General features: G+C 42.6%; 1 protein-coding gene across 2 annotated transcripts in view; it reads left to right on the top strand.

Annotated features, from left to right (window-relative positions):
- tapt1b (transmembrane anterior posterior transformation 1b) overlaps window positions 1–19,620 on the top strand; it is a 192,169-nt gene that overhangs the window by 54,452 nt on the left and 118,097 nt on the right. For both annotated transcript variants that reach the window (XM_085966535.1, XM_085966544.1), the window contains one exon: window positions 736–854. In XM_085966535.1, coding sequence (XP_085822661.1) covers window positions 736–854 — 119 coding nt within the window. The remainder of the gene's footprint in view (window positions 1–735; window positions 855–19,620) is intronic.

Genomic DNA, 19,620 nt, shown 5'->3' with positions numbered 1-19,620 from the left:
TATATATGAAGTAAACTTGCCGGAAAAAATTTGGGCTTCTCCATTCCAGTGTACCCATTTAATGGCGTGATAAGTCCTAATTACTGCCAAACAACCTCTCTGGCATTGACAATTAACTTTTACAAATGTGGAGTCTCATTCCTTCAGATTTTAATTGTTGGAGATTTAAAAAAGTGAAAACTTTATATTAAAAAAAAAAACTTTTTCTCCTGTTTTTTTTTCTCTCTCTCTTAATCCAATCTTTCTTCCCCTCTTTTTATTTAACTTTCTGGACCTGATTTGACATTGAATCCAATATTCTAACTCCAGTCAAAGAAAGCTATTTAAGGAATCTTCGTGCAAAATGGCTTCCATATTTGTCTTAATGAGTAATTGCATTTCCAAGTCAATCAGCGTATGAATTTGACTCTCCCTATTCCTTCCCTCCATTCCCCCAAATGTCATGTTCGGTTTATGGAACTTTTTTTTTCCTCTGTGAAGAATGATGAAAGCATCAACATTCCAGTATACACATACTTCCATTGCCTCAGATGCACTGAACCCAGTCCAGAAAGGAACCCTGTGCACAATTAAACCTTTTTAAAAAAATGTATAATATAAATAGAACATATTACATGATCCATGTATTTATTTGAGACTTTATAATGTATCCTCCAATACAAGCAATTTTTTGTACTGTTACTTTTTGTGTGAAATATTTTATGTGCTTTTATAATTTTTTCTATTTTTTTTCAGTTGATGTTTTTTGGATTCTTTCTCTGCCTGGATGCCTTTTTATATCTCTTTACTCTACTACCATTGCGAGTCCTTCTGGCCCTAATGAGATTTATTACTCGCCCCTGTTGTGGCTTAAGGTAAGATGTATGGATGTTATAGTTATTATTTGGAAAACCTTTATTTTTAAAAATAATTGGTTACCCTATTCAGGTGTTTAGAAATACTGCCTTGTTGCATTTTAATATATATCTATATGAATGTCTCTGCAATAGTGTGTCAGGATGGTTGGTAATTTTGCTGAGTCGTGTGCCCACCTTTTAGTGAGTCAGGACAAGATTCCAAGGTGACATGATGAGAATTTTAAAGTGGACCTCTACTAGTTCTTGAGTGAGTGGCACCAGTTTTAAATGGATAATGTGATTTCTCTAGGGCAAGTCAGATGTCTAAACTATTTAGATGTTGTTCAGCTGATCAATACACCAATACTTTTGTTGGCTGTGCTTAAAAAACCTAGGAAAGACAAAATGCTTATTTCTTTTTGACCAAGGTGTATGGGAAAGTGTTTTATATTTATCTAAGAAAATAAATTAGTATTTTAGTTATGCAATATGCTTTTGTAAGTTATAATTACAGTAGGTTTATAAGCCCCATTCTCAGCTAGTTCCTATCCTTTGTTTCACTAAAACAAGTATAGGTGAAAAAGGCCATTCAGTCCACCTCGCTCATCCTTCCATGGAAACCAACAGCCTGCCCATCATAGTATCTACCTGCCGCTTGGATAATTCAGATTTTTGCCTTCATGACCCCATTCGAGTAATTAATTGTTAATTGGCTCAAGGAGTGTTTTCTGACATCAATCCAAAACTTGTCTTTGAAGGTAAAACCACTCTCTGGGTATTCCAAAATGTTTCACAACAGTTAATTAATATTATGTAGGCAAACATGCCAACCAATTTGTGCACAGCAAGGTTTCACAAAAGCAACTGATATGATGACTAGTTAATCTGGTTTTGGTGGTAGTTCGGCGAGGAATGCTGGCCAAAACAACTTGAGAACTCCCTGCTCAAGTGTCATTGGAACTTTATCATGAACTTTGACCACGAAAACAGGTCGACAGGGCTTTGATTTAATGTCACCAAAAAAATGCTATCCCCATAATGCAGCACCCCCTCAGTACTGTATTGAAATATCAGCCTTGATTACATGCTATTATATGTTCAGTTTCTATGATGGTGCTTGAATGCACGACTTATTGACACAGCAGTGAGCATGACACCAAATGAACCTAGCTGCCAGTTGTAGTTTAACTTGAAATTGTGTTCCATATTAACCATATCTATTTGATAACAAAATCAAAGTGGCGAAATGATAATGTTCAAAGACAAATTAAACTAAAGAGGAACTATTTCATAAGAACATAAGAAATAGGAGCAGGAATAGGCCACTTGGCCCCTCGAGCCTGCTCCGTCTTCCAATAACATCATGGCTGATCTTGGGCTCAAAGCCACTTCCCTGCCCGCTCCCCATAACCCTTCACTCCCTTATCTTGTAAAAATCTGTCTATCTCCACCTTTAAATGTATTTAATGACCCAGCCTCCACGGCTCTCTGGGGCAGAGAATTACACAGATTTACGACCCTCTGAGAGAAGAAATTCCTCCTCCTCTCAGTTCTAAAAGGGCGACCCTTTGTTCTAAAACTGTGCCCCAGAGTTCTAGATTTCCCCACGAGGGGAAACATCCTCTCTGCAGCTACCTTGTCGAGCCCACTCAGTATCTCAGATGTTTCAACAAGATCACCTCTCATTCTTCTAAATTCCAATGAGTATAGGCCCAACCTGCTCAACCTTTCTTCATAAGTCAACCCCCTCATCTCAGAAATCAACCCTGTGAATCATCTCTGAACTGCCTCCAATGCAAGTATATCCTTCCTTAAATAAGGAGACCAAAACTGTACGCAGTACTCAAGGTGTGATCTCACCAATACCCTGTACAGTTGTAGCAGGACATCCCTGCTTTTATACTCCAACCCCTTTGCAATAAAGGCCAACATTCCATTTCCCTTTTTGATTAATTGCTGTACCTGCACGCTAACTTTTTGTGTTTCATGCACAAGGACCACCAGGTCCCTCTGAACTGTAGCCTTTTGTAATCGCTCTCCATTTAAAAAATAATTTGCTTTTTTATTTTTCCTGCCAAAGTGTATAACCTCGCACTTTCCCACATTATACTCCATCTGCCAAATGTTTGTCCACTCACTTAGCCTGTCTATATCCCTTTGCAGATTCTTTGAGTCCTCTGCACAACTTGCTTTCCCACCCATCTTTGTATCATCTGCAAACTTGGCTACATTACACTCGATCCCTTCATCCAAGTCATTAATGTAGATTGTAAATAGTTGAGGCCCCAGCACCGATCCCTGTGGCACCCCACTAGTTACCGTTTTCCAACCGGAAAATTACCTGTTTATCCCGACTCTCTGCTTTCTGTTAGTTAGCCAATTCTCTATCCATGCTAATATATTACCCCCAACTCTGTGAGCTCTTATCTTATGCAGTAACCTTTTATGTGGCATCTTATCGAATATCTTCTGGAAATCCAAATACACCACATCCACTGGCTCACCCTTATCCACCCTGCTCATTACATCCTCAAAGAACTCCAGCAAATTTGTTAAACATGATTTCCCTTTCATAAAACCATGCTGTCTCTGCTTGACTGCATTATGATTTTCAAATGCCCTGCTACTGCTTCCTTAATGAAGGACTTCAACATTTTCCCAACGACAGATGTTAGGCTAACTGGTCTATAGTTTCCTGCTTTCTGTCTCCCTCCTTTCTTAAATAGGGGTGTTACATTTGCGGTTTTCCAATCCGTTGGGACCTCTCCAGAGTCCAGGGAATATTGGTATATTGCAACCAATGCATCCACTATCTCTGCAGCCACTTCTTTTAAGACCCTGGGATGCAGGCCATCTGGTCCAGGGGACTTGTCATCTTTTAGTCCCATTATTTCACCAAGTACTATTTCCCAAGTGATAGTGATTATCTTTAGTTCCCCACTCCCTGTGGCCCCTTGATTACCCATTATTGGGATGTTGTTCGTATCTTCTACTGTGAAGACGGATACAAAATATTTGTTCAGAGTCTCTGCCATTTCCCCGTTCCCCATTATTAATTCCCCATTCTCCTCCTCTAAGGGACCAACGTTTACTTTAGCTATTCTCTTCCTTTTTATATACCTGTAGAAGCCCTTGTTTTAATATTTCTTGCCAGTTTACTCTCATAATTCATCTCTCTCTTTATGTTTTTAGTCATCCTTTGGTGTTTTTTAAAAATTTCCCAATTCTGTGGCCTCCCACCAATCTTGGCAACATTGTATGGCTTCGTTTTCAATTTGATACCATCCTTTACTTCCTTAGTTAGCCACGGATCGTGCTCCCTTCTCTTAAAATCTTTCTTTCTCACTGGAATATATTTTTTAGAGTTATAAAATATCTCCTTAAATGTCCATCACTAAATTTCAACTGTCTTAACTTTTAATTTATTTTTCCAGTCCACTTTAGCCAGTTCTGCCCAATTGCCTTTGTTTAAGATCAGGACATTGGTTTGAGATACAACTTTCTCACCCTCCAACTGAATTTGAAATTCAACCATGTTATGATCACTCTTTCCTAGAGAATCCTTTACTATGAGATCATTTATTAATTTTGTCTTATTACACTGCACCAGATCCAAGATAGCCTGCTCGCTGGCTGGTTCCATTACATACTGTTCTAGGAAACCATCCCGGATACACTCTATGAACTCCTCCCCAAGGCTACCATGGCCAATTGATTTGTCCAATCAATATGGAGATTAAAATCACCCATAATTATTACCGTACCTTTTTACAGGCCTCCATTATTTGTTTTTATACTCTGTCCAACAGTATTGCTACTGTTCGGGGGCCTGTAGACTATGCCTACCAGAGACTTTTTCCCTTTTATTATTTTTTATTTCCACCCAAACCAATTCTACATCTTGACCTTCTAAGCCAATATCACTTCTCACCAGTGCACTGACCCCATCCTTTACCAACAAAGCCCACCTCCTTTTCCTTTCTGTCTATCCTTCCGAATTGTCAAATATCCTGGAATATTCAGTTCCCAGCCCTGGTCACCTTGCAACCACGTCTCTGTAATGGCGATCAGATCATACCCATTTGTACCGTCAACTCCTCTATCTTGTTACGAATGCTGCATGCATTCAGATGTGGAGCTTTTAACTTTGTCTTTTTACCACTTCTCCTTGTTTTGGCCCCATTTTCTGTTGCACTCTTATTTTTAAACATTCTGTCCCTTCCTGTCACACTCTGGTTATTATTTCCCCCATCTCTATCCTGCTCTATTGTTTTCTCATTTCTCATTGACTTTTTAAATTCCCACTCACCTGGACCCTCCCCCCCCACTATTTAGTTTATTTCATCAGGTATAAGGTAAACCTCTCTATTGAGAATTGCAATAGGTATTGGATTTAGTAGAGGGCAACTAAATCTGCTTTCAGATTTGCCAAGCATTGGAAAAGAGAATAGTGGATAGTTGTGTCTGATAGCAAGGCCTTTTTTTTTTTAAAGCAATGTTTGAGAGCCATCAAGAACTATTTCAGCCCATTGAAGGATTCTGTAGGGTCTTAAGACATGACTGAAATTTAAATGATGACTTTGCATCAGTTGTCACTCCTGAAGATGGTACACACTGGCCGCGCTAGACGTGCTCCTATCTAGCTAGCCAGCAAGTTAAACACTCATTCAAAAATAATTCTTCTGAAGCGGTTGCTGTTTTGAAGCTTTTACTTGAACAAATTTGTGAAACTGTAAACAAAGACAAAGTATGTTTTGTACATAAACTGAGTACTATACATTCGATATTACATAAGATATAAACATATTTACAACAGTAGAATGGACTAATTGTATAACTAACTAACATTTGAACTAACTTCTGTAACTATTAAATATTAACCTTTTATAAACATAGTATTATCAAAATATTACTCTGACAACATTGCTATTATGCTAAGAACCAAAGATACTCACAGATATTGCGCTTGGCCTAACATATGAAATCAGATTACACTGGATTGTAAATGGAACCTCATAGCAGATTCTCCATTACTCAAGTCAGGTTCTTCCTGGCAAAACTGCTTCCTGGGGGCAACAGGAAGAAAGGTAGGAAGGTCAAATGACCCCTCACAGGAAGAAAGGAACAAAGGTCAAATGACCTCACACAGGAAGAAAGGAACAAATGACCTTTCCAGCATACAAACTGTTAACACAATAACCGCCACCAGAGGCATGTAAAAATGTCCAGAATGTCACATAATGTCCATCGGTCCAGAACACTGCTGTTACCAATGCTGTTACATAGAGGTCATGTTAACATTGAATACATCCAAGGGTTTTGAAAGAGTTGGCTGTAGAGATAGTGGATGTATTGGCTGTCATTTTCCAAAATTCCATAGATTCTAGAACGGTTCCTGCGGATTGGAAGGTGGCAAATGTAACCCCACTATTTAAGAAAGGAGGGAGAGAGAAAACGGGGAATTACAGACCAGTTAGCCTGACATCAGTAGTAGGGAAAATGCTAGAATCTATTATTAAGGACATGGTAACAGGGCACTTAAAAAATAATAATGGGATTGGGCAGAGTCAACATGGATTTATGAAAGGGAAATCGTGTTTGACAAATCTATTAGAGGTTTTTGAGGTTGTAACTAGCAGAATGGATAAGGGGGACCCAGTGGATGTGGTGTATTTGGATTTTCAGAAGGCATTCGATAAGGTGGCATACAAGAGGTTATTAAACAAAATTAGGGCTCATGGAATGGGGGTAATATATTAGCATGGATTGAGGATTGGTTAACAGACAGAGTAGGAATAAACGGATCATTTTCGGGTTGGCAGGCTATAACTAGTGGGGTACTGCAAGGATCAGTGCTTGGGCCTCAGCTATTCACAATCTACATCAATGACTTGGATGAGGGAACCAAATGTAATACATCCAAGTTTGCTGATGATACAAAGCTAGATGGGAATGTAAGTTGTGAGGAGGATGCAAGGAGGCTTCAAGGGGATATAGACAGGCTAAGTGAGTGTGCAAGAACATGGCAAATGGAATATAACGTGGAGAAATGTGAAGTTATCCACTTTGGTAGGAAATTTAGAAAAGCAGAGTTTTTTAAATGGTGAGAGATTGGGAAATGTTGGTGTTCAGAGGGACCTGGGTGTCCTTGTACATGAATCACTGAAAGTTAACATGCAGGTACAGCAAGCAATTCGGAAAGCAAATGGCATGTTGGCCTTTAATACAAGAGGATTTGAGTATAAGAGTAAAGATGTCTTACTGCAATTATATAGGGCCCTGGTGAGACTACACCTGGAGTATTGTGTACAGTTTTGGTCTCCTTTATCTGAAGATGGATATATTGCCTTCAAGGCGGTGCAACGAAGGTTCACCAGACTGGTTCCTGGGATGGGGGATTGTCCTATGAGGAGAGATTGAGTAGACTCGGCCTATATTCTCTAGAGTTTAGAAGAATGTGAGGTGATCTCATTGAAACATACAAAATTCTTACAGGACTTGACAGGGTAGATGCAGGGAGGATGTTTCCCCTGGCTGGGGGGTCTAGAACCAGGGATCATTATCTCAAAATAAGGGTTCGGCCATTTAGGATTAAGATGAGGAAAAATTTCTTCACTCAGAGGGTGGTGAATCTTTGGAATTCTCTACCCCAGAGGGCTGTGGAGGCTCAGTCGTTGAGTATATTCAAAACAGAGATCGATAGATTTTTGAATATTAAGGGAATTAAGGGATATGGGGATAGTGCAGGAAAGTGGAGATGAGGTAGAAGATCAGCCATGATCGTATTGAATGGCGGAGCAGGCTCGAAGGGCCAAATGGCCTACTCCTGCTCCTATTTCTTATGTTCTTATGAATAGGTAAAGTGGATGCAGAAATAGTTCTTGCAAGAATTAAGGCTCTTAAAGCTGATCGGATTGCGAGCCATGATGATCACTTTCGTAATTTATTTTTTTCCAGTGGTTCTTGGGATGTGGTTGACACTAGCAAACTAGAATGTATTGATCATCTTTAGTTGCCCTGAGGGCATTAAGAGTCAACCATGTAGTGCGGGACTGGAGTTGCATGCAGGCTAGATAGAGAAAGGGTAGCAGGTTCAATTCCTTGAAGGACATAGTGAGCCAGTTGGGTAGTTACAACAATCCAGCAACTTTCGTGGAATTTTTCTGGTGCTAGCCAACAGATTTACTGAATTGAATTTCACTACTTGCAATGACAGGATTTGAACTCCGAACCTCTGGGTTGCTAGTCCAGTACGATGAGCACTAGGTTGCCCGCTTAAGGCTGCAGAGTGGATTGTAGTTCACAAACCATTGAAGGCCCAGAACCAGTGTCGCAAGGCTGTTGCGAATAGGGTGTTCGGGTATATAGATGGGACAATTAAATATAAAACTAGAAGTAAAGTTCTTGTATGAGACCGTGGCTTGGCTGAATCTGGAATGCTGTGCCTAACCTAGGCCTACTTGGCAAGGTTATCGAGCCACTGGAAAAGGAGACACTCGATTTAATGCCTAGATTTCAAGGGGATATGATTGAAGACTCTAAAAAGTAATGAAGAGATTAGATTTTGTCCAAATCAGCAAATTGATGGAAGGTGTCGTCGACAGTGCTATCGAGCGGCACTTGCTCACCAATAACCCGCTCACCGATGCTCCGTTTGGGTTCCGCCAGGACCACCCGGCTCCAGATCTTATTACAGCCTTGGTCCAAACATGGACAAAAGAGCTGAATTCTAGCGGTGAGGTGAGAGTGACTGCCCTTGACATCAAGGCAGCATTTGACCAAGTGTGGCATCATTGACCAGAAACTTAACTGAACCAGCCACACAAATACTGTGGTTACAAGAGCAGGTCAGAGGCTGGGTATTCTGCGGCGAGTGTCTCACCTGACTTCCCAAAGCCTTTTCAATATCACAAGGCACAAGTCAGGAGTGTGATGGAATACTCTCCACTTGCCTGGATGAGTGCAGCTCCATCAACACTCGAGAAGCTCAACACCATCCAGGACAAAGCAGCCCACTTGATTGGCACCCCCTCTACCACCTTAAACATTCACTCCCTCCACCGCCGGCGTACCATGGCTGCAGTATGTACCATCTACAAGATGCACTGCAGCAACTCGCCGAGGCTTCTTCGACAGCACCTCCCAAACCCGCAACCTCTACCATCTAGAAAGATGAGGGCAGCAGGCGCTTGGGAATCCGTCACCTCCAAGTTCCCCTCCAAGTCGCACATCATCCTGACTTGGAAATATATCACCGATCCTTCATCGTCGCTGGGTCAAAATCCTGGAACTCCCTCCCTAACGGCACTGTGGGAGTACCTTCACCACAAGGGCTGCAGCAGTTCAAGGCGGCTCACCGCCACCTTCTCGAGGGCAATTAGGGATGGGCAAAAAATACTGGCTTCACCAGCGACGCCCACATCCCAGGAACGAATTTTAAAAAATTGACCGGTTAAGTGGGGGAGGACTGTGGGCATCAGTAAGGCACAAAGTTGGGTTAGATGCCATGAGGCACTTCTTTTTGCAGAGTTGTCAACATCTGCAATAGGTTGTTAGTACATACATTGAGTGTGAATACGCTGCAGGTTTTCATAAGGGAGCTGGACAAGTTCCTGCATGTGGAAACCATTTTGAGTTATAGAAGTTGGGTGGGTTAACTGGGTTCGGTGATATTAGTTATCACAGTTTCCAAGAGCTTGTTTGATTGTCTCCAGGCTGGAGAGGAATTTCCCAAAGTTTTGTTTTTTAAGTTTTTCCCTATTTTCTTTTGTTGCTTTTCTTAGGAGATTGCGAGATGGGAGGTGGGTGGGGGTGTAGTTGGATCATGGTGCATGCACCATCAGGATGGGACAGACTTGATGGACCAATTAGTCTTTTCCAGGTACTCAAAGCTATCAAATGCCTTGCTGCGTTTGGTCATTCTTCTGAAGTTTTCATTTTTAATAACTCCAGTGTCAAATTAAGTTTGTCTTATGTTATACTACAGTTATTGTGGTTCACAAGATTTACCCATTTAAATGTATTTCTAGTTTTCTTTTAAAACGTATCCCTTCAAATGCTTCTGATCTGTACCATCCCCTCTCCCTTCTCTCAGAAGCTGAACCAAAAGAGGCTGTTTGAGTTATTCTACCAATTTGTTTCACTTTCCTCTGTCAGTTTGAATTACAGGATTAATCATTGACCAATGGCACTGAAATGTTTTCAAGTGCTTGATGCTACACCTCTCTGACACCACTGAACCCCTAGCAGAAGAACCAGTTAATTAGAAGAATACAAAAGCCAGATCTTTCCTGTTCTAATAAAGAACTTGCATTTATATCGTGTCATTCATGACCTTAAGCGCTCTAAAGCATTTTACAGCTAATGAAGTACTTGTGAACTGCCGTCACTGTTGTAATGTAGGGCGATGCAATAGCCAATTTTCCCACAGCCAGGTCCCACGAACAGCAATGAGATAATGACCAGATATTTTTTATGTGATGGATGAGGGATAAATGTTGGCCAGAGCACAGGGAGAACTCCCTGACATTGTTCACTGATCAATCCTGTAATTGAAACTGACAGAGGAAAGTGAAATGTTAAACATACGACCAACACCTGAGGTTGCAAAGGATGTTTGCCGTAGAAGATATACACATTACAGCTCAACCCGCCAGGTGTCTTCCTTTATCTCCCACCTCACAGTACAATGGTCTTGCTTTTAAACTTAGCTGAAGGGCCATTACATCACCTCCTCCATGGCCTTCACCTCTTGTTTTACGTTCGGTATTAGTAGCTCAACATACCAAGACACAAAAAAGCTCCACAGCATGATTTCAGAGCAAAACATAAACTACATTATTTATTTGTATAGAAAAGAATAAATGTATAGATGTATCCTGGAGAAGATTCGAACTATTCAAGGCTATTTTATATGTCAACAGTTATAGCCCAACAGGTTCTACAGATATTGCCTGTTTCAGCAACACTCTGAAGAAGCTGCCTTTTACCCAGAAAATAGAGTCTTTAAATTAAAAATGGAATTCGAATACAACTTCACCTAGCATAGTTTCCCTAACCGGGGCAGAAACCGTATATATATTAAAGATACAGTTGGATGGTGATGGGGAAAGTATGGGCCGGACTTTGCGTGGATTATGAAGGTGAGGCTAACAGCATTCACCATAAAACGGGTTAATCGGACAGCAACTTTCCAGAAATCCAGAAGTAGTTGTCAGAGATAACCCGCTCCTCCACAGGGTGCGCTATAACAGTCCTCGCCAATAGACTCAGCATTGAAAGACATGCAATGGTATGAACCTGGGGTACTTGCCTGCTATTCCCCCACTGATGCATTCAGGAGTAAGTGAATTTTTAACAGCGTGATAATTAATATTACTGCCAAACAACCTCTCTGGCCCAGAAAATTGAATTTTACAAGTGTGGCGTAACATTCCTTCAGAAGTTAGTGTTGGTGATTTAAAAAAAATTAAAATAACATTTTTCTTTTTCTGTCTCTCTCTTTTATCTCTCTCAATCCCATCTACCTTTCCCAATCTTTATTCTACTTTCTGTACATGATTTTACATTGAATTAAATATTCTAACTTACACTTCCTGGTTTAGACTCTGCGTGTCTCAGTGAGGATTCTTCAATCTGATTTGGTGGAAGAGCCTCGCTGTTTTTTCATCTGCTTACAGATGCCACAGATCCCCTGCAGAGGGTGCCACGCTGGATCAGATGCCGGATTTGAGCAAGTCTGCACCCAACCCTGAGAAAACTTTATGGGCAGCTGTCAGTGAGGTGAACGGCGAGCGCCGTACCTTCGCCACTGACCGCAAAATCTGGGCCTATGTTTTTTCTTAAATTCTAGGTGGATGAGCTAATCTAGAATGTATGCCGCTATCATCTGCATTTACCTTGCAAAATTCCAATTCAGTTCCTGGTTGACTCCAATTCACAACACAAAAGTACCCACTAACTAGGCAATCTTTTTCAGTTAAGTCACCAGGATGATCATTACTTGATGATGTGGGAAATGCTAAGCAGAACGTACCGAAGGTGGTTAACTTTTTTATGAATGTAGCTAATTTTTGTATAAATGACTAGATCATCTCAATAGTGGAGGTCACCAGGGGCAGTCTGTATAAGTTTACATCTGTGCAATAGTTTGGTAAGACCCACAATTTCTTCAGCCTCCAGAGCAGTCCACCCTCGGAAACTTCTCAACAGGCTGGAGTATTGCTGCATGCTCAGTTCATATAATTATACAACACAGAAGAAGGCCATTCGGCCTGTGCCAGCTGTTTGAAAGAGTTATCCAATTAGTACCGTCCCCCCTCCCTTTCTCCACAGCCCTGCAATTTTTTCCTTTGCAAATATATACCCAGTTCTTTTTTGAAAGTTATTATTGAATCTGCTTCCACCACCCTTTCAAGCAGCATTCCAGATCATAACAAGTCACTGTGTAAAACAATTTCTCCTCATTACCCCTCTTTTTATTGCCAATTATCTTAAATCTGTGTCCTCTGGTTACCAACCCACCCACCAGTAGGCACCACTGGCATTTGTTGGTAGCATCTTTCTGGGGTCAAGCAGCTACTGATCATTTTCCAGGTCAAACTAAAATGAGGATACTCAAGTGAATGGAGCTGTTCTGGTATTTACATGGAACCTCCCCATCACTGATGTCACTGGAATCGCTGCAGACGTGATTCCAGAATGGTATGTTGCCTCCCTGGTGCGAGGGTCAAGGATGTCACTGAGCGGCTGCAGGACATTCTGAGGTGGGGGGGGGAAGGGGAAGGGTGAACAGCCAGAGGTCGTGGTCCATATCGGTATCAATGGCATAGATAGAAAGAGGGATGAGGTCCTGCAGGCAGATTTTAGGGAGTTAGGAAAGAGATTAAAAAGCAGAACCTCAAAGGCAGTAATCTCCGGATTACTCCTGGCACCACGAACTACTCCCAGTGCCACAAACTAGTGAGTATAGAAATAGGAGAATAGAGCAGATGAATGCGTGGCTGAAGAGATGGTGCAGGAGGGAGGGCTTTAGATTCTTGGGATCTGGAAAATGATCAGTAGCTGCCTGACCCCAGAAAGACGCTACCAACAAATGTCAGTGGTGCCTACTGGTTGTAGTGACCTTGCAAGGGTGACTGGTGCTCCTGAAATAGTTTTTATGGGAAGAGCATGGGGCAGCAGGAGTAGATTGATTTGGACTGGTTCTGGGGGAGGTGGGACCTGTACAGGCCTGATGGGTTGCACTCCAACAGAGCCGGGACCAATATCCTTGCAGTGGGTTGGGGGGGGGGGGGGGGTGGTTTGCTAGAGCAATTGGGGAGGGTTTAAACTAATTTGTCAGGGGGGTGGGCATCAGGCTGTATCATTAGAAAGGGAATTAAAAGGTGCACAAAGGATTGGGAGAGACAGATAGCACTAGAGTAAGAAATAGTATGGTATTAGGTGGGGTCAGACTAAGAGAATACAATAAGGTCTGAGATAGGTTTATAGTGCATGTGTGCAAATAAGGTTGGTAAGCTGCAGGCGCAAATAGCCACATGGGAATATGATGTGGCGATAATGGAGACCTGGCTCAAAAAAGGCAGAATTGAATACTAAATATTCCTGGTTATGAGGTGTTCAGGAAAGGAAAGAAAGGAGGTGGGATGGCAGTATTAATTAAGGAGAATATTACGGTGCTGGAGAGAGAGGATGTCCTGGAGGGGGGGGTCAATGACAGAATCTATTTGGTTAAAGTTAAGAGACAATTGCACTACTAGGTGTATTCTATAGGCCACCAACTAGTGGGAAGGATATAGAGGAGCATATTTGCAGGGAAATTAGAGAGGTGCAAGAACTATAGAGTAGTAATAATGGGGGATTTCAACTATCCTAATATAGACTGGGATAGTAATAGTGTAAAGGGCAGAGAGGGGCAAGAATTTCTGAAGTGTGTTCAGGAGAACTTTCTTGATCCGTATGTTTCCGGCCCAGTGAGGAAGGAGGCATTGCTGGATCTCGTTCTGGGGAATGAGGTGGTCAAGTGTCATTAGGGGAACATTTAGGGAACAGTGATCATAGTATCTTGGGAGGTAATTTAAAAAACAGGACCTCAGAGGTAGTAATCTCAGGATTGCTACCAGTGCCACGTTACTTCAGATGAATACGTGGCTAGAGGAATGGTGCCAGGGGGAGGGATTCAATTTCCTGGGACATTGGAACCGGTTCTGGGGGAAGGAGGGACCAGTTCGAACCGGACGGTTTGCACCTGGGCAGGGCTGGAACCGATGTCCGAGGGGGAGTGTTTGCTAGTGCTGTGGGGGAGGGTTTAAACTAAAATGGCAGGGGGTAGGGAGACAGAGGAAAGGGAAACCAGGATAAAAGCAAAAGATAGGAAGGAGAAAAACAAAAGTGGCAGTCAGAGAAATCAAGGGTTTAAATCAAACGTGGCCACAGTAAATAATAATTCTAATAGGTCTAAGAGCGTTAAAAAAACAAGCCTGAAGGCTTTGTGTCTTAATGCGAGGAGCATTTGTAATAAGGTGGATGAATTGGCTGCGCAAATAGAGGTAAACGAATATGATTTGGTTGGGATTACGGAAACGTGGCTCAAGGATGGCCAAGACTGGGAACTCAACATCCAGGGGTATTCGATATTCAGGATAGATAGGCAAAAAGGAAAGGGAGGTGAGGTAGCATTACTAGTTAAAGAAGGGATTAACACAATTGTAATGAAGGATATTAGCTCTGATGATGTGGAATCTGTATGGGTAGAATTGAGAAATACTAAGGGGAAAAAAACATTCGTGGGAGTGGTATATAGACCTCCAAACAGTAAGGCGGAGGTTGGGGATGGCATTAAAAGGGAAATTAAAGAAGCGTGCAATAAGGGCACTGCAGTCATCATGGGTGACTTTAATCTACATATAGATTGGGCTAACCAAATTAGTAACAATACTGTGGAGGAGGAATTCCTGGAGTGTTTACGGGATGGTTTCCTGGACCAATATGTCGAGGAACCAACCAGAGATCAGGCCATCTTAGACTGGGTATTATGTAACGAGAAAGGATTAATTAGCAATCTTGTTGTACGAGGTCCCTTGGGTTGGAGCGACCATAATATGGTCGAATTCTTCATTAAGATGGAGAATGAAGTAGTTGACTCAGAGACTAGGGTCCTCAATTTAAATAAAGGAAACTACGATGGTCTGAGGAGCGAGTTGGGTAGGATTGATTGGGGAATGGCACTCAAAGGGTTGACGGTGGATAGGCAATGGCAAACATTCAAAGACCGAATGGATGAGCTACAGAATTTGTTCACCCAGTTTGGCATAAAAATAAAACAAAAAAGGTGACTCAACCGTGGCTAACAAGGGAAATTAGGGATAGCATAAGATCCAAGGAGAAGATATATAAATTGGCCAGAAAAAGCAATAATCCTGAGGATTGGGAGCAGTTTAGGATTCAACAAAGGAGGACAAAGGGATTAATTAAGAAAGGGAAAATAGAATGAGAGTAAGCTTACAGGGAACATAAAAACTGACTGTAAAAGCTTTTATAGATATGTGAAGAGAAAAAGATTGGTGAAGTCAAGCGTAGGTCCCTTGCAGTCAGAATCAGGGTAATTTATAATGGGGAAGAAAGAAATGGCAGACCAACTAAATACATATTTTGGTTCTGTCTTCACAAAGGAGGACACAAATAACCTCCGAAAGATGCTGGGGAACATAGGGTCTGATGAAAGGGTGGAACTGAAAGAAATCAGTATTTGTAGGGAAATGGTGTTAGGAAAATTGATGGGACTGAAGGCCGATAAATCCCATGGGCCTGATAATCTACATCCCAGGGTACTTAAGGAAGTGGCCCTAGAAATAGTAGATGCATTGCTGGTCATTTTCCAGAACTCTATAGACTCTGGAACAGTACCCATGGATTGGAGGGTAGCTAATGTTACCCCACTATTCAAAAAAGGTGGTAGAGAAAAAGCGGGGAATTATAGACCGGTAAGCCTGACATCGGTAGTGGGGAAAATGCTAGAGTCCATTATAAAAGATGTAATAGCAGAGCACTTGGAAAGCAGTGACAGGATCGGACAAAGTCAACATGGATTTACAAAAGGTAAATCATGCTTGACTAATCTACTGGAATTTTTTGAGGATGTAACTGGTAAAATAGATAAGGGAGAACCAGTGGATGTGGTGTATTTGGACTTTCAGAAGGCTTTCGATAAGGTCCCACATAAGAGATTAGTGTGCAAAATTAAGGCACATGGGATTGGGGGCAAGGTATTGACTTGGATAGAGAACTGGTTGGCGGACAGAAAGCAAAGAGTTGGAATAAACGGGTCGTTTTCCGAGTGGCAGGCAGTGACTAGTGGGGTACCGCAAGGATCGGTCCTAGGACCCCAGCTGTTCACAATATATATTAATGATCTGGACGAGGGAATTGGATGTAATATCTCCAAATTTGCAGACGACACAAAGCTGGGTGGGAGGGTATGCTGTGAGGAGGATGTCATGAAACTCCAGTACGATTTGGACAGGTTGGGTGATTGGGCAGAAACATGGCAAATGCACTATAATGTGGATAAATGTGAGGTTATCCACTTTGGTGGCAAAAACAGGAAGGCAGATTATTATTTGAATGGCAATAGATTGGGAGAAGGGGAAGTGCAAAGAGACCTGGGTGTTCTTGTGCACCAGTCGCTGAAGGTAAGCATGCAGTTGCAGCAGGCGGTTAAGGCAGCAAATGGTATGTTGGCCTTCGTAGCAAGAGGGTTCGAGTACAGGAACAAGGATGTCTTGCTACAGTTGTACAGGGCCTTGGTGAGACCGCACCTTGAGTATTGTGTGCAGTTTTGGTCGCCTTATCTGAGGAAGGATGTTTTTGCCATGGAAGGAGTGCAGCGAAGATTCACCAGGCTGATACCTGGGATGGCAGGAATGACGTATGAGGAGAGATTGTGTCGATTGGGCTTATACTCGCTGGAGTTTAGAAGATTGAGAGGGGATCTCATCGAAGCCTATAAAATTCTGTCAGGCCTGGACAGACTAGATGCAGGAAGGATGTTTCTGATGGTTGGGGAGTCCAGAACCAGGGGTCATAGTCTAAGGATCAGGGGTAAGCCATTTAGGACTGAAATGAGGAGGAATTTCTTCACCCAGAGAGTGGTGAACCTGTGGAATTCTCTGCCACAGAGGGCGGTGGAGGCCAGTTTATTAAATATATTCAAGAAAGAGTTGGATATATTTCTTAAGGCTAAAGGGATCAAGGGATATGGGGAGAAGGCAGGGACAGGGTACTGAATTTGGATGATCAGCCATGATCTCATTGAATGGCGGAGCAGGGCCGAATGGCCTACTCCTGCTCCTATCTTCTATGTTTCTATCATAAGGTTTAGATTAGCTATGGAATAGGACAAGGAGCAGTCTAGAGTAAAAATACTTAATTGGAGGAACGTAAATTTCAGTGAGTTGAGAACGTTCTGGCCCGGGTAAATCGGAATCAAAGATTGGCAGGCAAAACTAATCTAACAATGGGCTGCCTTTAAAGAGGAGATGGTTAGGGGGCAGTCGAGGTAGATTCCCACGAGGGGGAAAGTTAGGGCAACCAAAGCCAGAGGTCCCTGGATGACGAAATGGATAGAGAGTAAGATAAAGCAGAAAAAGGGGGCATATGACAGATGTCAGGTTGAGAATACAAGTGAGAACCAGGCTGAATATAGAAAGTTCAGAGGGGAAGTGAAAAAGGAAATGAGGGGCAAAGAGAGAGCATGAGAATAGATTGGCAGCTAACATAAAAGGGAATCCAAAAGTCTTCTGTAGGCATATAAATAGTAAACGGGTAGTAAGAGAAGGGGTGGGGCCGATTAGGAATCAAAAAGGAGACCTACGCACGGAGGCAGAGGGATGGCTGAGGTACTAAATGAGTACTTTGCATCCGTCTTGGAAGAAGATGCTACCAAAGTCATAGTGAAAGAGGAGGTAGTGGATATAATGGATGGGATAAAAATTGATAGGAGGTACTGGAACAGCTGGCTGTACTTAAAGTAGATAAGTCACCAGGACTGGATGAGATGTATCCTCAGTTGCTGAAGGAGGTAAAGGTGCAAATTGCGAAAGTACTGGACATAATCTTCCAATCCTCCTTAGATACAGGGATGGTGCCAGAGGACTGGAGAATTGCAAATGTTACACCCTTGTTCAAAAAAGGGTGTAAGGATAAACCCAGCAAATAAAGACCAGTCAATTTAACCTCAGTAGTGGGGAAGCTTTTAGAAACGATAATCCAGGACAAAATTAACAGTCACTTGGACAAGTGTGAATTAATTAAGGAAAGCCAGCATGGATTTGTCAAAGGCAAATCGTGTTTAATTAACTTGAGTTTTTTGATGAAGTAACAGAGAGCGTTGATGAGAGCAATGCGATTGATGTGGTGTACCTGGACTTCCGAAAGGCGTTTGATAAAGTGCCACTTAAGACGGGAATGGTAGCACAGTGGTAATGTCACTGGGCTGGTAATCCAGAGGCCTGGACTAATGATCCAGAGACGTGAGTTCAAATCTCACCACGGCAGCTGGGGAATTTAAATTCAGTTAATTAAATAACCTGGAATAAAAAAAAGCTAGAATCCGTAATGGTAACCATAAAACTATCGGATTGTTGTAAAAACCCATCTGGTTCACTAATGCCCTTTAGGGAAGGCAATCTGCCATCCTTACCTGTGACTTCAGACCCACAGCAATGTGGTTGATTCTTAACTACCCTCTGAAGTTACCAATGGACAGATGCATATGTTACTCAGTTGTAACAAACTGCTACAGCAACGGCACATCTAGCCCAGTCGACTCTGCAAAGTCCTCCTCCCCAACATCTGGGGACTTGTGCCAAAATTGGGAGAGCTGTCGCACAGACTAGTCAAGCAACAGCCTGACATAGTCATACTCACAGAATCATACCTTTCTGCCAATGTCCCAAACTCCTCCATCACCATCCCTGGGTATGTCCTGTCCCACCGGCAGGACAGACCCACCAGGGGTGGCGGCATGGCACAGTGGTACACAGTCAGGAAGGAGTGGCCCTGGGAGTCCTCAACATTGACTCCGGACCCCATGAAGTCTCATGGCTTCACGTCAAGCATGGGCAAGGAAACCTCCAACTGATTACCACCTACTGCCCTCTCTCAGCTGATAAATCAGTACTCCTCCATGTTGAACACCACTTGGAATAAGCACTGAGAGTAGCAAGAGCACAGAATGTACTCTGGGTGGGGGATTTCCATCACCAGGAGTGGCTCGGTAGCACCACTACTGACCAAGCTGGCCGAGTCTTGAAGGATATAGCTGCCAGTCTGGGCCTGCGACAGGTGGTGAGAGAACCAACACGAGGGAAAAACCTACTTGACCTCGCCCTCACCAATCTACCTGTCGCAGATGCATCTGTCCATTGGTAGCAGTGACCACCGCACAGCCATTGTGGAGACGAATACCCGTCTTCACACTGAGGACACCGTCCTTCGTGTTGTGTGGCGCTACCGCCGTGCTAAATGGGATAGATTCAGAACAGATCTAGCAGCTCAAAACTGGGCACCCATGAGGCGCTGTGGGCCATCAGCAGCAGCAGAATTGTATCCCTCCACAATCTGTGATCTCATGGCCTGGCATATCCCTCACTCTACCATTGCCATCAAACCAGGGTACCAACCCTGGTTCAATAAGGAATGTAGAAGAGCATGCCAGGAGCAGCACCAGGTGTACCTAAAAAAATGAGGTGGTAACCTGGGAAAGCTGTAACACAGGACTACA

The sequence above is a fragment of the Somniosus microcephalus genome, chromosome 2, assembly GCF_052327205.1.
Source record: "Somniosus microcephalus isolate GS21.2 chromosome 2, FLI_Smic_1.0, whole genome shotgun sequence".
Taxonomy (NCBI): Eukaryota; Metazoa; Chordata; class Chondrichthyes; order Squaliformes; family Somniosidae; genus Somniosus; species Somniosus microcephalus.
The sequence above is the reverse complement of the archived record's forward strand: the minus strand, read 5'-3'. Positions and strand labels throughout refer to the sequence as shown.